This window comes from Puma concolor, chromosome B2, assembly GCF_028749965.1.
Source record: "Puma concolor isolate L17-30 chromosome B2, mPumCon1.1.hap2, whole genome shotgun sequence".
Lineage (NCBI taxonomy): Eukaryota > Metazoa > Chordata > Mammalia > Carnivora > Felidae > Puma > Puma concolor.
The window spans coordinates 130,058,400-130,078,298 of record NC_141671.1 but is presented as its reverse complement, the minus strand read 5'-3'; the positions used below and the strand labels follow the sequence as shown (position 1 = coordinate 130,078,298).

The 19,899-nt window shown below is 36.2% G+C and overlaps 1 protein-coding gene and 1 long non-coding RNA gene across 2 annotated transcripts in view; both read right to left on the bottom strand.

The window, feature by feature from the left end:
* The window catches only part of VTA1 (vesicle trafficking 1), a 69,553-nt gene that overhangs the window by 46,395 nt on the left and 3,259 nt on the right, over positions 1-19,899 (bottom strand). The window contains exon 2 of the mRNA XM_025925694.2: positions 847-941. Coding sequence (XP_025781479.1) covers positions 847-941 — 95 coding nt within the window. The remainder of the gene's footprint in view (positions 1-846; positions 942-19,899) is intronic.
* Positions 5,450-11,015, bottom strand: LOC147581255 (uncharacterized). The gene is made up of 3 exons (XR_015251583.1): positions 7,693-11,015; positions 6,029-7,463; positions 5,450-5,788 (listed from the first exon to the last, which is right to left on the bottom strand). It is a non-coding gene; the product is annotated as an uncharacterized LOC147581255 (long non-coding RNA).

The following is a 19,899-nucleotide window of genomic DNA, read 5'->3' as shown; positions in this document are numbered from 1 at the left end:
GTGTCTTTAAATAAATAATGCAACTAGTCAAATAAATATTTAGATTTATAATTCTCCTGAGCAGGAGCACATAATTAAATAAGTAAATAAAAAGTTGCAGCTATTAATATAACAGCCTCTGAAGAGATGAATTAATGACGAGTAGACCCTGACATTGTTAAAAGAGAAACCAGGACGGCTGGGAGAGGAGGCACAGGGTGGAGCCCTGATTACTAAGAGGGATTACTATGGCTGCCCCTGCCTTCCTGTACTTCAAACCCATTCAATTTTCCCTGGATCGATGCCTCTATATAACCTGTGAAATTATATCATGGTTCAAGAAGGTGACTCATACATTAGTCACCTACCACATTTCTGCTAGCAGGGAAGAATGCCTGGACCAGAAAAGTATCTTGTGTCCTGGTACCGAAAGTAAGACAAAGAGACTACAGGCAACTGATACCATTTTCTTCAATGTCCCTTTCACTAAATAAATAGCCCGTTTCATTTTTATAAGAGCTATCTAAGAATTCTCAAATCAATCATCCATGTGACTGCATGAAGTAAGGTTAGAAAGGGTCTGTCACCTGTGAAAAATGACTCAAAGGCCATCTATAACATCTATAATAACAGGATATAGTGGTAAATGCAAAGACACTGAAAACTACTTTATGCTTACAACTAACTCCCTTAGCAGTAAGATGTAAACAAACAAAAAAAAATTGCGTCTAATTTTTTCCCAGCTGTAAAAACTTTGTGGATTGCTGTCAAGGGGAAGAACTAAAATGGCAAAATACACATACACAAATGCAATAAAATGCCACTTAAAACATTAATCAGAAAATCAACGATCAGTGTTTAACTTACAGCTTCTAACTGATCCATTAGCTTTGATAAAAATTTACGACATTCTGGAGTTTTACTATCAATCTTCATTCCAGTTTGCATTGCATATAAACGACCTACAAAGGAAAATAAGATGGTTTGAACAATCTTTTTTTAATGTTCCTTTCTATTACTAAATGTTTAAATATTTTAAATGTTTTTATTTGTTTTTGAGAGACACAACAGAGACAGAGCACGAGTGGGGGAGGGAGAGAGAGAGAGGGAGACACAGAATCTGAAGCAGGCTCCAGGCTATGAGCTGTCAGCACAGAGCCCAATGTGGTGGGACTAGAACTCACGAACTGCAACCGCGAGATCATGACCTGAATTGAAGTCGGACGTTTACCTGGCTGAACCACCCAGGCGCCCCTCTATTACTGAATGTTTAAAATATGTGTTCTAATAAATAATTTAAAATTTGAGTGAATTTAGAAATAAAACTTTGATTTACTATAGATCTTATTTACAAAAATAAAGAACACACAAATATTATGCAAAGAATGCAAGAAATTCATAATGATAATAGCAGTATTTTTTACCAAGACCTTCTTTTTTGACATTATGATTAAAAAAAAAAAAAAAAAGACCAGGTCCTAAGCTGACAAAAGGCCTGTAATTTAATTGGCAAGTTAAGGCACTCAGAAAAACAACTACTTACACAAGAGCACTCATCCAAGTGCCAGTTAAGTGATACTGATAAAATATATAATATGGGATAGAATACTGGGAAATGTATCTTGAGCTCAGGCTAACAGGGAGAACTGTTTTAGTCATTTTTATATATACAAAAAAAAAAAAAATACCCTTTCTTTTTAAAAAGTTAATAAAATTAGAGAAAGGCTAAAGCTAAAAACCTTTGTGACACCATGACCCTAATACCTTTCCCATTGATGGGAGCTATGAACAGTTCTGTGGTAGTTGTTGTTACCATTGGTGTATACATATACCATCTGTGATTTACTCTTATAGTCTATAAATATGTTCTGGAAATCTGTGATAGTGCTACAGTGCTCCACCCTATGGAGAGACACAACATTCACATTCAGGTAGTTCTTGGATTTTGAGGACTACAAATCATATTGTGCTACTACACCTTCTTGTGATACATTCAAGAGCTCCTGGAGGCAAATACCAAGAAATGGAATTCCTGGGTCACAGTATATGTATTTTTTTCACTTCTGAGAGCTACTCTCAAGCTGTCCTCCAAAACAGATTACCAATATGCAGTTATATCACCAACATATACAAGAACTCATTTCCCCAAACCCATGAAAATTTGATATTATTAAACTTCCTATCAGTCTCAGGATTTTAAGTGATCTTTCATTTTCATTACTAAAAAAGTACTGCATATTTACTGCATAGCTCTATATTCCCCTGTATCAATTAGGAGTAGTTATCAATAAAAGAAAGAAAATCTGTCAAATTTTGTTGTTTGCTTTTTAACAAATTGTCTTGTGGCAGGAGGAATAGAATGTTTTCCCCTCAAATGGAAGCTTGTGAACACCATCCCTCTTCCCTGCTTTACTTTTCTCCTCAGCACGTAATCATATTCTATTTATTTATCCACTATCTCTACTCCAACTCAAATTTAAACTCTGTGATGATGGCGATTTTCGTCTACTCGGTTTGCTGATGTACCCTTGGCTTGGCATGCAGGATAATGCTTGGCCTTCGATAAACATTTTCTGAATAGATAAGTACATGGACGAAAGAATGGCTCATTCTGCCCCACTGACTGAAATGCCACTTTTAACATTCATTATCATATATTAAGCTTCCGTGGGATAAAAGGGCCCAATTCTGTATACTGTCTGTCCTGTTTCATTTGTCTCCTGGCCTATCACTGCTTTATTTACTAGAGCTTTATAACATGGCTTGGTATCTGTTACTCTCAGGATTTCCAATTCAATTATGTCTACTCGATCATATCTTTTAAAAATATATTAAGATATATATACATATATAATATGCAGTTATTTACTTTCTTTTTAATTTTAATAGCTTAATCTCAAGAAACTACTTTTTAATGCTTAGGCTTTTAGTTTATTCCATGTTACATACAGAGTCTGATGTTTATTAATGTATTTATTTTCATATATCAAATTTAAGGGTCTGATCCATCTAGGTTTTTATGCAAGAAAAAAATGGAGTTCCAAAAGTACTGTACAGATTTATACTGCTACACAGTTTAAAAAGCATGGTGTTTTCATTTTCCCTGCACACCAGCCAGCACTGGGTATCACTTTGACCCAAAACCAGGTTCTAATTTGAAAAGCAAAAAACCCGATCATTTTAAACATCCAATGGTCACAAATGTGACCAAATTTTCTTCTTCTTCTCTTTCTTTTAACCAGTCATATTTCTTTAGCATGTTGTCTGTTAGGTTTCAGTCATCTCTCCCTTCCCCCCACACCTTTTAAAACATGGTTGAACACCCTTTTCTTTTAAACCAGTCACATCTCTTTTGAGCTGATCAAGATCTGTGCCTGCCTTAAACTCCTTTTCTTCTTATGACTGTGACTGAACTCCCCAAGACTTCCTCTTTGTGAGCTGTTCAGGTTTTTTGTTCCAGCATTTTTGCTGCATTTTTTCTTCTAAAGTACATCACATGAGCTCTTTGGAAAACAAACATATTGGCTGCAAATATCATGCCGTCTTTCAATTTTTGAATGCTGATTTGAAACAGAGGCTTGAAATATTTATGTACTCAAAGCTATTATTTGTGATTTTTTTTTTTTTTTCTTGTCAATTCTGTGCTTGGAAAAGTTCTTTTATCTCCAAGGGACTTGATACTCATTTACATGATTTTTCTAGTTTTTCCTACATTTTAATTTTTCAAATTTAACTCTTTTACTTGCATTTCCTCTCCTCCCAAGTTACTGGCACCAATCTCAAATAAACTTAATAAATGATCCTTCCTTTCTCCAATGATCTGTGGTTCCCTCTTTAATATATTTTTATTTTTTCGATTTCCTGGCTATTTGATTTGCTGAAATCACAGATCAAATGCCATCTTTACAAATGACAATATCTGTAACTGGTAATATGCTTTTTCTTCCTCCAAATTTAATCTTGCCATGTTTTACGGTATTGCCAAAATTCTACCAAGAATTTTAAGTATTCTTGCTCTTATTTTTAAGAGGAAGGCTTCTGCTTGGCAGTAGGGATCAATTTCGTGCCAGGTTGTTTATAGTCACACTAATAGAGTCCCCACCCTATGCTATATTGAAACTGCAGCCTCTGGGACCTACATGATCCCAAGGATTGGCAAGAAAATGAGCTGGAGTGTGGGAAAGAAAATATTAGCATTTCTACTGATAATTTGTATATCATTCTTTATGTTTCTATGTTTCTGTATCTTTAAAAATACATATAGTGTTTTTATAATACATTAGTACATCAATATGCAAATATAATTTATAATTTACACAATATAATTAAAGATTAATTTTTTTAAAAAAACTCATGGATAGGTTAAGAATCACTACTCACAGCATCCTTACTCCTCTCAACTATAAACTATATTTTCTTACCCCAACCTACCACTTACGTCTTCCACAGGGCCCCATTCCTTCTACCATATCCCTTGGAGCTACTGCTTTATAATCGGAAAAATCCCCTACATGTCCTCAGATTCCTTCTCCCTGTCTTCACTAAACCTTGATGTCACCTCAAGAAATTCTCTTATATTCTTACTGGCAAGTATAATGGTTTTTTTTCTGTGCATTCCATTGCTACTTACAGTTTTTTCTCCATGTTTTCTAAAAACACTGGTCTAGGGCTCAAGCCCCTCTCTTCCACCTGATCTTGTTAATGCCTGTAACTGCCCAAGGACCTCAAGGTCCTTCTGTGTCCATCATTGAAAATTTTCCTGTTCATGTGGATAATTAATAATTGTGTCAGAGACTGCTAACTGCCTACCCACATTCTTTCTTCCTACCTCCTTTGCTAACGAGCCCCCTTTATTATTAAGGGCATTGTAATGTACCTAGCCAAAAGTACATTTCCCAGTATTCCTCAAAGCACGATACGACCAAGTAACTAAAACTGGCACCATATTATCAGAAGTTGTTGGAAGAGAATTCTGGAAGTCACCTTAAAAGGGGGAATGACAGCTGGGGAAAGGTTTCATTGACCCTTTCCCTCTTCTACTTCTGCTGCCTAAAATAGAAATGGTATGACTGAAACTCTAGTAGATACCTTAGATCACAACGCAACCCTGCAAATGGTAATAATCATATGCTGGCTTGTAGAGCTGAAATTGGAAAGCACCTTGGTCCCTGCAGACTTCGTGGATTTGGCACACACTGGGTACTACCAACATCAGACTTTGTTTTATTTTTTTTATTTTATTTTTTTTTTAATTTTTTTTTCAACGTTTATTTATTTTTGGGACAGAGAGAGACAGAGTATGAACGGGGGAGGGGCAGAGAGAGAGGGAGACACAGAATCGGAAACAGGCTCCAGGCTCTGAGCTGTCAGCACAGAGCCCGACGCGGGGCTCGAACTCACAGACCGCAAGATCGTGACCTGGCTGAAGTCGGACGCTCAACCGACTGCGCCACCCAGGCGCCCCCAGACTTTGTTTTAAATGAGGAAGTCAAGTCCTTCTTTTACTTAGCCATTGTTATTCTTGATTTTCAGCAATAAGAAAGCAAATCTAATCTTAAAAATACATAGAACCATCTTCTCAATTCTTAGTGACCTGGTCTCCAAAATTTGTACGCACTCTCCCTTATATGCCAGTCACTCCATAATTAAATTACCACCTCAAACTGTTGTACTTCCAAAATCAGTATATTAAGTACCAAGTCTAAATACAATTTCCCTTTTTTCCAACTTAAAGTTATGCCTATTAAAACAGGTGTCCAGTTCACGGGTGTCTATTTCTTCATTTACAATCAAGTCTTTTCTCCTTTAACTTCTCTCGGCAGCCAGCTTTTTTTTTTTTTTTTTAATTTTTTTTTTTTCAACGTTTATTTATTTTTGGGACAGAGAGAGACAGAGCATGAATGGGGAAGGGGCAGAGAGAGAGGGAGACACAGAATCGGAAACAGGCTCCAGGCTCTGACCCATCAGCCCAGAGCCCGACGCGGGGCTGAACTCCTGGACCGCGAGATCGTGACCTGGCTGAAGTCGGACGCTTAACCGACTGCGCCACCCAGGCGCCCCAACCAGCTTTTATTTTACAATGTATTTTTCTAGAATTTCATTGCCCTATGTCCTTCTATCCCATAATCTTTTTACTATATTCCTCTGGCAAAAGTACACTCATATATAAACTCAACAATCCTCATTCTCTATGCCTATATTTGAGAAATACCACTAGCAGATTAGCACCATTATAATTATTCAAATTATCAACCTCAAATGAGCTTAACACATGCGTTCCCAACCTCCCAAATAACTATTTCAAACATACGTCAATCTATTTTTTTTTTTTATGTTTATTTATTTTTGAGAGGGAGAGAGACAGAGTGTGAGCAGGGGAGGAGCAGAGAGAGAGAGAGACACAGAATCTGAAGCGGGATCCAGGCTCTGAGCTGTCAACACAGAGCCCGATGTGGGGCTTGAACTCATGAACCACGAGATCATGACCTGAGCCGAAGTTGGACATTTCACCGACTGAGCCACCCAGGCACCCTTTGGTCAATCTCTTTAAAACAACAACCTCAAAAACATGCACTGAAAATGTAATATACATTAGTTAATTATTCACTACCTATATACACTACTGGCTAACATGATGTCATGAAAATGTGAGGAAATACAATACAGACAGTTTGGTTTTCCTAGGAGGTCTTTCTCCTTACCTTCTTAACATGGTAGTGAACACTATATGAATCCTACAATCCATGGAGTGTAATTAGCTATTTGGTGAACCAACTTTGGGGATAAATGGCTATCCAGCATAGACAGGTTGAAAAGATGAGATGGATTCTTAGGTTTCCAATGGCTTAAGTGGCAGCCATCTAGGACTTAACCATTAAGGAAACACGCAGAAATTAATTGAGCAGTTTTCTTTTTACCACGAGAAAATGATTTAAGTGATTTATTCATATGCAAAAAGTACAATTCTCAGGGGGCACTTGGGTGGCTCAGTCAGTTAAGCATCCCACTCTTGATTTCAGCTCAGGTCATGATCTCAGTTTGTGAGATAGAGCACTGAGTCAGGCTCTGTGCAGAGAGCGTGGAGCCTGCTAGGGATTCTCTCTATCTCTGCCCTTCCCCGGCTCTCTCTCTATCTCAAAATAGATAAATAAACCTTAAAAAAATTTTTTTTTAAAAGTACAATTCTCAGTTTCTAATCTGTTATTTTTAACTACCACTGTTATTTACAATAAAAATGGAGAGTATCTAAATCTTATTTCTTCGGAAGCAAAAAATCAAATTATTCTCAATTCACTATCACCACAACCATTATTATACTTCCTCACAACACAGTATCAGCTCCTGTCCTTTACAAGTTAACCTTAACACAGATGTTTGATACTTGCTATAAAATGTAATGACAATACAGTTCATTGGTTTTGCCTTCATACATTTTCTTTCTTGGTTTATGTGCATAATTTAGTCTTTGCAAATACAAGTAACACCTTTATTTTTTTTTTTTTTTTTAATTTATTTTTGGGACAGAGAGAGACAGAGCATGAATGGGGGAGGGGCAGAGAGAGAGGGAGACACAGAATCGGAAACAGGCTCCAGGCTCTGAGCCATCAGCCCAGAGCCTGACGCGGGGCTCGAACTCACGGACCGCGAGATCGTGACCTGGCTGAAGTCGGACGCTTAACCGACTGCGCCACCCAGGCGCCCCCCAAGTAACACCTTTAATTGAAGAACTGGAAAGAATCATCACAGAATTGGAAACAGGATAAAATTGGCCTGGCTTTAACATTTTTTAATATCTCACATGTTTGATTTCTTAAATACAGAAAATTATCTTCTGATACATTTTTTAATATTAATAAAAGTGAGAAGACCTTAAATCTACTTGTGAAAATTAATATGTACACAAAAAGATCTTTTTGCCAGAAGGGATGGAAAAGGAATCACTTTCATGTACAGCTCGAGACAAGTAATTCATTGTAGCAGCAGCAGGATGATGAAAAATTAATGTCTAACATGGAAAATTACCTACTAAAACAGAAAAAATATGTAGCTAAAATCATGTATAAGAAAATATATTTGATTTATTTCATCAAGGAAATGTGTTTATTTTTATGAATAAATATTATTTGAAGATGAGTAATGAGGCACATTTGCAAAAGGATTAACAACTTTCCAACCTAACTTTAATTTAATGTGAAGCATTTAGGAGATAAACATTTACAAATCCTGAAGGTATGTGTAATTCAAAGTTCCATAAAATCTAAACATTAACATTCTAACACATCCTTGCTTAAACATGAGAAATATAAAACTATGAAATGCATGATATAAATATACAAAAAAAAGATATATAAAAGCAGTTGTGAAGAGTGATGCTTTGATAGGTGAAATAAACATGGCACTCAAATAGGAATCATTATGATTTACACTGATGTTTAAAAGAAGATTTTTTTCCAATAAATAGAACTGAATATATTACTCTATTTGTAAGTATATTGTAAATATTTGCTATATGGTTAGTATTAGCTTTTGTGAAGGGACTTCTGAGCCAAAGATTAAAAAGAAAGTATGAATGAGTGTCTACTAATAAAGGGTGTTTACTTTGCTCATTCCTTCATTTAACAATATTTTTGGAGCTCCTGTCATAATATAGTAGCTTTAAGAAAAAGTGAACTACTCTTGAATTCTTACTAGAAGATTATGCTGGTATAGAGCAAATACTAAGTGACGATTTGATTACTAAAACGAGACCAGATTCAAATTTTGGCCATGATGGAGTAATGAGACTTGCCATTCACCATAAACATCAAAAAACTAGACAAAATATATGAACCACATTTTCACAAATGGAAACAGATGGGAAGACCATGACACCCGGAGAAAGGAAACAAATGAGACGACCACACCAATGATCAGCCCAGCATTCTTCCTGGAGGCACATTTTTCTTTTTAATACAGAGCGCGAGTGGGGGAGGGGCAGAGTGAGAGGGAGACAGAATCCGCCGAAGCAGGCTCCAGGCTCTGAGCTGTCAGCACAGGGCTGCATGTGGGGCTTGAGCTCAGGAACCATGAGATCATGACTTGGGCTGAGGTCGGAAGCCTAAGCAACTGAGCCACCCAGGTGCCCCTTTGGAGGCACATTATAAACTAAGGAGTAGGGGGGAGACCCAGGCAGAGCATAGTCTAGTAGAGTTGAGAAAACAGACTATAGAGTTCAGGTCTCCGGAAGCAGCTATAAATGGAGGCACAGAGTTCGGAAGAGTGGAATCCATGCAGAAAAGAACCCCAGAAATCTGACCAAGGATAAACTTGAGGCTAAGCTGAATACTACCAGGTGTAGGTGTACAGGGAAACTCCACAAAGTCAAAGAGTGAGCAGAAGCCGTGAGTGGAACCATCGCCAAAGCACATCCCCAAAACTGGGATGCTTTCAAGTTCCAGCCAGGGTGCAGAGCCCTTAATGCTTATCCAAAATATTCAGTAGAGACCCTAAATTTGGGATATGCTTTAGTAGAGGATTACCGTGTCCTCAGAGCTACTTTAGACCGGCTGCCAAAACTAATAACAAACAAAATAAGGCACAAACATATCACACTGAACTGCAACTAACTTAACTGTAGGCCAGATCAAATCTGTTCAAAACTACAAACTCCAGATGTTCAAGAACTTAAAATTCACTGTCCTCCAACGAATCAAAAATTACTAAGGTGGCAATAAGCAGGAGAATGTGAACAGCCCAATAAGATCAAACACTGACAAAATAACAGAAAGTGACATTAAAAATAGCAGTGATATTAAATTACTGGGAAATCATAATGAAGTATTTAATGGAAAACATGAATGAGGAGAGAAACAGAACATATATAACACAAATGGAACTTCTGGAGATGAAATATACCTGAAATAAAAAATGTATTGGATAGGGATTAACAGAAGTTTAGACACCATGAGAGAAAGATTAGTGTACTTCAGAACACAGCAATAAAAACTACTCTACACAGGGAAAAAGGGATTGAAAAGAAAAAGAAAAAGAAAACCAGAGTCTCAGTGAGTTATGAAAAAAAAAAATGTTCTAATGTATGTGTAACTGGATTCTCCAAAGAGGGTGGGGAGGTGTGGTTAAAAAAAAAAAAAAAGAAAGAAAGAAAGAAAGAAAGAAAGAAAGAAAGAAAGAAAGAAAAAGAATTGAGTGCTGAAGAAAAATATAAACAAATTAAAATTCTTTATCCAGCAAAAATATCTCAAAAATAGATATGAAATTAAAGTCTGTTTCACACAATAGAAGCTGAAAGAATTTGCCAGCAGCAAGCCTGTGTAAGAAATGATAAAGCTCTTCCACAGGAAAGAAAATGATACCAGATTTAAAAGTGGGATCTAACGGGAGGAGTAACAAGTGCTGAAAATGGTAATTATGTGTGAAAATATTTCAACATCTTATTTCATTTTATAAATTTCTTGTAAAAAATGACAGTTAAAGAAATTGAAATGTATGCTAGGGTTTATGACATATCTACAAGTAAAATGTATGGAAACAAAGGATAGGAGAAGGGAAAAGAAAAGTTCTTACTTGGAATCTGAGGCAGTATGTTATATGATAGTAGACTATGATAAGTTAACATAAACGCTAGAGCAACCACTAAAAAAATAAAACGAGGAGGAATACCTAAGAAGCCCATAGTTGAGGCACAAGGGAATCCAAAGTGTGTCCAAAGAGAAGCAGTAACTGAGGTTAAAAAACATCTAAAAACCAAAAAACCCTGACAAGCCACAGAAAAATAAACGATGAAGTGAACGAAAGCAGGAACTTCACAAGCATTGAAACCTCTTTCATGTAATAACATGCTGCTCAAAAATAAGTTTTCACCTCGAACGTCAAACATAATTGTCATAAAAAAAGACACTTTAAACCTGCATGGGTGCCAAAGCAAAACGATGACAGTAAAGGATGAATTACCTGACACCACCCCCCTGGGCCTTTAACCTTAGGGACAGACTGAGAATCTAAAATGAAATGATTTACTTCACTCAAAACTAGGAGGAACTATTAAAATGATCATTTTTAAAAAAATAAAACTCATGTTTGCAACACAATTCCAAAAACAAACAAAAGGTAAATAAATGGGGAATGTTAATGGATAAATCAGCTGTCCAACTGTGCTTTATTATTAACCTGTGATTGCTACAATCATGTAGCCTGAGTCAGCCTGTAATAAAAAATGATAAGTACTCTGACAACAGGACTACAGACTTCCATTAATCACAGAGATTCACAAATCAGTAAGAAAGGGGGAGATCTTTACTGGTCTAGTTAAGTTTGTCTCACTGGCTTCAAAAGATCTAATTTCTGTGTGACTAACAACAGAAAGAAAATAATAGGCAACTGGTTATTAATCCTCAAACCCATCTAATTTAACATATCAATTAAAAACTCCCTTATTATTTAGCCTTTATTTAAACTAAATTACAATTTTACACCCGATGTTCTGTTATAGCTCAGAATTGAAATGGCCATACCTGTTTACAACTTCCTGAACAACTGTTTTTAATTTTCCTATGATCATAAACAAATGACTCTCAAAGAACATCTACGCTTTCATTAAGTCTGTTAATTGTACACTGTCACCCTCTAGAGGAAACTTTAAAAAACCGAACTTGAAACTATGTTTAGTTACTTAAGCTAATACCAAGGGAAGGACTCTTTATGGGGTTTAGCTTTATCTACAACACCAAATCTGACAGAATCAAAACATTTACCGTAAAGAGTCCACATTTAGAGACTCAAATATTTTCTGGCTTCATTAAAGGAAAAAAAAAAAAAAAAAAGAGAGAGAGAGAGAGAGAGAGAGACACACACACACACATGTTGCTCAAAATTATGTTAATAACATCAAGCCTGTCCTCCATTTCTACCCTTCAGTTATTACAAATCTCCCAGATTACACTGCATTGGCTTTTTGCCCCCCTTTCATTTTTCACCAATTAGGATAGTCCCTTTACCCTCACTCACTCTGCAACTGGTTTTCTAATTACCACCTACTATCAAAGATTTTTCATACAACTATTTCTCAACTAGCATCTGCCATTCAGATCCTGGTTCCATCACTTACTAACAGAAGAATCAGGATGATTGTAGGGTTCAAATCAGATATCCTGAAAGAAAGCATTGTTACAAATGCCAAGAGCTACATGAATGTTATTTGTCTGCTTCTTTATCCAGTGACAACTCTATGGCCATAGTTCCCTCTAGGGACCACAGGTTGCCTTACAATCCAAGTCAATTTAACAGACATTTTTGAGCCCTTTTTCTTTACTGTGTCAGTATCTCTAGTGGCCTAGCACTAAGTGACACTGTAAATAGATAAAAAGCACCCAGAAGGGTGCTTAAGTTTAAAGCCTAGAAGACACAATAGGCCTTAAGTTTAAAGCCTGGAAGAGACAACAGAAAATGAAAAGCAGTTAAGGTAAAGACATACAAAGCACAATGAGGACAAAGAAAAGAAGCACCTTAGGAAGTTTAGGAGAAGGCCTCCCAGAAAAAGTGACATTCAAGTAGTACATAAGGATAAAGTAGAGTAAGGGTGGTGAAGAAGTAGAGTTGTCAGGACAGAGCGAACAAAATGTTGGAAGACTGGAAGACAAGAGACAAATGAGAAAGGTTCGGGAAACAATGAAATTCAGCTTGATTAGAACTGCTAAAAATGATTTCAGAGTTCAAATAACTAAGGGCACTTACATACGGAGCTACTATAGGTGGCTTTTATTTAAAAAAAAAAAATTTTTTTACGTTTATTTATTTTTGAGACAGAGAGAGATAGAGCACTAACGGGGGAGGGGCAGAGAGAGAGGGAGACACAGAATCGGAAGCAGGCTCCAGGCTCTGAGCCATCAGCCCAGAGCCCGACGCGGGGCTCGAACTCCCGGACCGCGAGATCGTGACCTGGCTGAAGTCGGACGCTTAACTGACTGCGCCACCCAGGCGCCCCTATAGGTGGCTTTTAAAAAACAATTTGGTTTTAATATAGCTTTTGCTTTGAAATTTTTTATGGTATGGAATATGTTCACTTACAGAACAGAAAACAAACAACAACAAAAAATTCAAAAGAAACACTATATGAAACTAAAAGCCACAATCTTTTTCTCCAAGTATATACACATTAAAAAGTTCAAATTATGTGTGTGTGTGTGTGTGTGTGTGTGTATACAGAATTTTATATCCTGCATTTTCATACAAACTTCCTCCCATGTTACAAAAGATGCTTTGTAATTCTTAAATGATTACAGTACTTTCCACCCAGTAGATATGCCATAACTTAATTAACCATCTCCACAGTGATCTGTATTTTGGTTATTTCGCATTTTCCACAAATGTATAAATAATCATCCAGAGAACTCCACATAAAGCCCTCAATATATTTGTGATTATTTCCTAAGCACAAGCTTTCCAAAACTAGAATTACTGAATTACAGATATTTTTGTGATTCAATCCATTTTGCCAAAATGCTTTCCAAAACTTTTGTACCAATTCACACTGCCTTGTCAATGGAGATTTCACTGTAAATTCATCTGCACTGTTACAATTTTACAGCCAAAAAAAGTAAGTGATTTTTTGTTTTTAAAATTTTTAAGTTTATTTATTTTGAGAGAGCGAGAGCGAGAGAGAGAGCAGGGGAGCCTGAGTAGGGCAGGGGCAGAGACGGGGGAGGGGGGAGAGAGAATCTCAAGCAGGCTCCGCACCATCAGACTCAGGGCTTAAACCCACCATCCAGGAGATCATGACCGGAGCCGAAATCAAGAGTCAGACACTTAACCTACTGAGTTAGTTGCAAAACGTAAGTGATTTTAATTTACATTACTAGTTATGCTGAACTTTAATGATTCCCATTCCTTCCTTTAGCAGTTGCATATACACGTTCTTTTTCCATTTCTCTATGGGTATCTTAGGTTTTATAAAATGATTTTATATGAGTGTTTTATATATCACGGATATTGGCCCTTTGTCTCATCTACTGGAAATATTTTTCCTATGCAACGTTTTTAAAATTGTAGTGTGTGTCATACAGAATTTCTAAGTGTTTATAGTTAACTCTATCATTTATTTGTTTATTTATTTATTTAAACTAAGCATTTAAAACAGACTACCTGTTCTAATCTAGTGGCTCAAGGGATGACCTGTTTGAAGTAGAAACTTGGAACCTCTGTCAGTAGTTTAGGTGTAAGATAAGGGTATGGTATATACCAAAAGAAAATGAGGAGATAAGTAAAATTTTTAAAATTTAACGACTGACTGATTGTGAAAGATATGAGGGAAGGGAAAAAAGGTTAAGCTTGTAATTTCTAGTTAATAAATTTGCAAATCTGACAGAAATGGAAGATATTCTAGAAAACTTTAATATATCAACACAGGTTCAAGCCAAAAATGTGTATTTTTTAAGTTTACTTATTTATTTTGGGAGAGAGAGAGAGAGTGCGAGTGAGGGAGGGACGGAGAGAGAGAGAGGGAGAGAGAATCCCAAGCAGGCTCCTCACTGTAAGTGCAGAGCCCGATGTGGGGCCTGAACTCACGAACCATGAGATCATGGCTTCAGTCCAAGTTGGATGCTTAACTGACTGACCCACCCAGGTACCCCCAAGCCAAAAATATTTTAAATGGAAGAAATTGGTAAATATATAAAATAATTTCCCCCCAAAGAACAAAGGGCTGCTCTACAAGGACTTCTTTAATCAAGAGAGAGATAGATCTACTGAGTTTTAGTCCAAGTCAGATAGGAGAACCTTTTCAACAAATATTTAGGAAACCAGCATGACATTGTTACTAAAAATCTGACAATGATAACACTCAAAAAAAAAAAAAAGAGCTAAATCAGTATTATTTAGGAACTCTTCTTGGGGGAGAAAAACAGAAAAAACAGACTAGGACACTAAGAAAAATACACAATAAAGCATACAGATTTGATACCAACAGCATATAAAAAAGGAAAAACTGAAAAACTGGGTAGTAGCAAATTTAAAACTTTGTGACTCCGTTATGAAGACAAAAGAGAAGCTACAGACTGGAAAAAATATTTGCAAAACACATATCTACGAACTTACAGTAACTACAATATATAAAGAACTCTCAAAACTGTAAAGATAAAGGGGGAGAGGGGCAAAAACACATTTTGTTGAAAGGTGATATACAGATAGTAAATAAGCACAAGATGTTAATTTCAGTAGCATGAGGAAATAAAAATTAAAGCCATGATGTTAACATAACTACCAGAATGACTAAAATAAAAATAGTGACACAGGAAGCCTGGGTGGCTCAGCTGGTTGAGCATCTGACTCTTGATTTCATCAGACGCTCTGTGCTGAACATGGAAGTCTGAGATTCTCTCTCTCCCCCTCTGCCTCTTTCCCCTGCTCACACACACACTCTCTGTAAAAATTAAAAAAAATAAAATAAAAAAAGAGTGACATACCAAATGCCAGCAATAACATAGAGAAACTGGGTCACTCGCCACTCACGTTGCTGATTGGAATGTACAATGGTACAGCCAATCTGGAAAAGTTTTGCTAGTTTCTTATAAAACTAAATACCAAGAAGGGGTAGGGAGCTCTGTGGGATCTCTTTCATAACCGATCTCTTTCATGAGGGCTCCATTCTTATGACCTAATCGTCCCCCAAACACCTCATCTACTAATACCATTACTTTTGGGGGGTTAGGATTTCAACATGAATTGGGGAGGAGGGAGGCAAACATTCAGATCATAGCACAACCCAAATGTCCTTCAATGGCTGAACTGTTACACTCTGGTACATTCATACCATAGAATATTACTGAGCATTAAAAAGAAACAAAATATTGATACATGTAACAACTTAGACGAGCTTCCGGGCAATTATTACCTGCTGAGTGAAAAAAAGTCAAGTCTAAAAGGGTATATAATGATTGCATTTATATAATATTTTTTAAATGATAAAATTTTAGAAGTGAAGAACAGGTTAGTGGTTGCTAGGATACAAGGATAGGGTAAGGTTGACAAGAGACAGATGTGGATTTAGAAAAGTAACATGAGGGATCCTTCGTAGGGAACTGTTTTCCTGACTATGGTGATACAGGAACCTGTATCTGATAAACTGCTTGGAACTAAATACACACACACACACAGGAATATACATAAAACTGGGGAAGTCTGAATAAGATTGGTGGATTTTATCAATGTCAATATTCTGGTCATAGTATTATCGTTTTTGTTTTTTTTTGTTTTTTTTTTTTTTTTGCAAGACATTACCACTGGAAGACATGGAGTAAAGGGTACAGGATCTTTCTGTATTATTTTTGGGACATGCATGCGGATCTACAATTATCTAAAAAAAAAAAAAAAAAAAAAAAAAAGTTAATTAAAAAAAAAACTAATGGGATTCTTTCCAGGAATGGAAGGATGTTTTAAATGAGAACATTTACTATTTTGTTATAACTTACTAAATTAACAAGTTCAAAGAAGTAAGCACAAGCACATTACCACTTGCACAAATAGCACAAAAAGGTAATTTGATACATAGCATTCAATAGACACTCCTGATTTAAAAAGAAAACAAAAGACCAAACAACATAAAAATATAGAAATATTAAGGTCATAATTTAAAAAATGATAAAACACTAGGGTATTCACATTAAGCCCATAGATAAATCATTTCTGGAAATCATATAATACCAAAATGGAGGAGGCACAATAACTATACCTTACGCTAGATACTATACCTATGACTTCATCTAAAACTCATTATAAACATAGTAAGGTAAGGGGCGCCCAGTGGCTCAGTTGATTAAGCATCTGACTTCAGCTCAGGTCATGATCTTGCAGTTCATGAATTCAAATCCCAAATCGGGCTCTGTGCTGTCAGCTCAGAGCCTGGAACCTGCTTCAGATTCTGTGTTTTCCTCTCTCTGCCCCTCCCCCACTCTTTCTCTCTCTTGTGTGTGCTCTTTCTCTCTCTTAACGAAGGAATAAACATTAAAACATTTTTTTAAACGTAGTAAGGTAAATTGTAAAACAGAGCATTGGAATTCTTTCCATTACATTTCCTTACTGTAGCTAGAGCATGTCAAAAAGCTATAAATTACTCTATAGTCACTATATAGTTCATTTATTCAATCAACAGACAAAATTTACACATATCCACCATGTCTTAGGTACTATATTAGGAGTCAGATTCCAAGATCATCAAATAAGACATACTTCTTGCTCTCATAGAGCTTATGCTCTAGTGAAATGTTAGTAACATTTAGAGAGATGGCATTCATTAAATATTTATGAATGTCAGTTATGTGCCAGGTGGTGAGAGAAAACAAGATACTTATTCCCTGTCCTTCAGGAGAATCTAGAAGATTAAAAGGTAAAAAGGTGTTTATAACACTATGTAATTAAGATGAGGGGCACACTGGAACAATTTCTAGACTATCCTTTGGAGGTAATGAAAAACAGCCTATAAAATGCAGAATTTGTATTGAACCAGTACTAGTCAGTTAGCCAGGTGAAGAGGAAGTCAGAGGGATTCCAGGCAAAGCCTCAGAAGTAACAGACAACAGGGAGCTTTACTGGGCAGCAAGTACTTCAGCACAATAATCTTCATTTTTTTTCCTCACCAAAAATTCTTTGCTCTAGGAAATTTAGAAAATTGTTTGCACGAAGATTATAGAAATGTATCCCTTCACACACTTAAGTTGACATCTATCACTTTTCATCAGATATTTAAGCAAGTATAAAAGATGTAACTCCTGTACATCAAATTCAGACATCTAAAATTATATCATTCTTTCAGCTGTTAAGTATCATTAACAATTTGGTATCATAATCTATTTTAAAACGGAAAAAGCTCTTTCTTCAAGAGTCAGAAATGATACATTTTGTTATTTCTCTTAACCTACATTTCCATTTACTTATCCTACTGAATTTTATTATAAAAGAATATATTTGTATGCTCAAAAGTCCTAACCTGATTAGCATACTTCTCTGCAAAAAAAAAAAAAAAAAAAAGTATCAAAATTGGGGGCATCTGGGTGGTTCTGTTAAGCATCTCTTGATTTCAGCTCAGGTCACAGTTCATGGAATTGAGCCCTACAACCAGCTAAGCGCTGTTAGTGCTGAGCCTGCTTGGGATTCTTTCTCTCCATCTGCCCCTCCCCTGCTTTCTCTCTCTCTCTCTCAAAATAAACATTTAAAACAATTTTAAAAATGTATAAAAACGGAAATTTAAATTTATCAAAACTTCCTGTGAAATAAGGTGCTAAGCATTAAAGTTTCTCCTCTGGATTTGAGGTTTTTGTGATTATTGTAATGAATAATTGATCAAAACAACATCAATATGTTATACATTTCAATAATAATTAAAAATAAAAAGTAAAATTTACTGTTAATGTGTCTTATAATGAGCTAAACTGTGTATCTAGGAATCAGTATGATTTACTGTCATAATGAACCAGAGTAATGTATTGGTTCTATTCCCACTTTTATGAATTTAACATAGGAGAAAGTTCAGAGAAACTTTCTCTTTCAGAGAAAGTCCATTCACATAAAGCAGTAGATGAGAATGGAAGTTTTGTCACAGCAGAATCACAGAATTCTTTTCATTCCTTCTGGGTTACAGGCTAAAAAGCATATAATCATCTATCGTCAAATACTATTTTTAATAATCTCTCTTAGCTTATATTTCATATAGGTCAGCCTCAAAATTTGTTTTAAAACGAGAAAAGGACTTGTCACCGCATCATTAGAGTTATTCATTTTCTCAATTCTGTGAAGCATACCAAAAAATCTTATGAGGATTCATCATGTCCTTTCATTCAGAGGCTTGTTTATTCTAAGACACTGAAACAAGATTGGGAAAACTGAAATGCTGTTCATTTCAACATGCTCTGGCAAAGAAAACAAAAACATTAGAAAAACTCAAAACCAATTCAAATGTTTTTATGTTATTACTTGCTTTATATGTATTTCTGAAAAAACAAAATACCTCAGAGCCGAAAATTGGGCTCATTTAGTTGGAGCATGTCTATCGTGTAACATAAATGGCAAAACCTGCTGCTAATGCCAAACCAGCCTGCCAATGGTGGCTTACTTTTCAGAAAAATACGATTTAATTTTCCAATCAAATAAGTGTTAACCCATGTCCCCATTCACCGCATCTCATCTGACTTCTAATTCCAAAATTTCAGTCAGCCACAAATCCTTATGTCACTTGGATGAAACAAGGCACTACCCCTTCCAGCATTTCTCCTTTGCTTTTTGGGGTTTGCTCTTCTATCAGGAATGCTATTCTTTCATAATGAATAGAAAATGAAAAGGTGAGGTCGTTTCAGGAAAAGTCTTACATTCTGGGAATTCGGAACACTGCAACTCAGGCCAGGTTTTAATGCGAGGCTTTGCCCTTAAACAGATACATTTATAAACATACGAGACCTCTGAAAGACAGACTTTTCCACTGTGGTCCTTGCATGTCTTTGTCCTCGCAGCTAAACCTCTTCACACTCTCTCACACATGACTCTGACCCCAAAATGTCCCTCACCACCCCTCTGGATTAAATCCCAAATGATCAAACAATGGCTACTAAATATCTAAGGACAATCCTTTCTCTTCCCCCTCATAAAATGTTCTGCACTCATTCCCCAAATTAGAATGTTGCTTTTGACATCTTTTCTCATGCCCAGCGTTTTCAAATAAAGGCTTATTCTTTGCTCTGATTTTCTTCCATATAAAAAAGGGAAGGGCAGGAAGCTCTCCTTAATACCTTAATTAACAGAAACTTCACTATACCAGTAATTTGAATTGTCCCTTTTTTCCAGACACCCTGGAAAGTTTTCCACCTTCTCCCCCAGGGCAACACACCATAAAAATACTCACGAGGCATGGGAGTATGCCTTTCTTCTTTAAAGTAGGAGAAG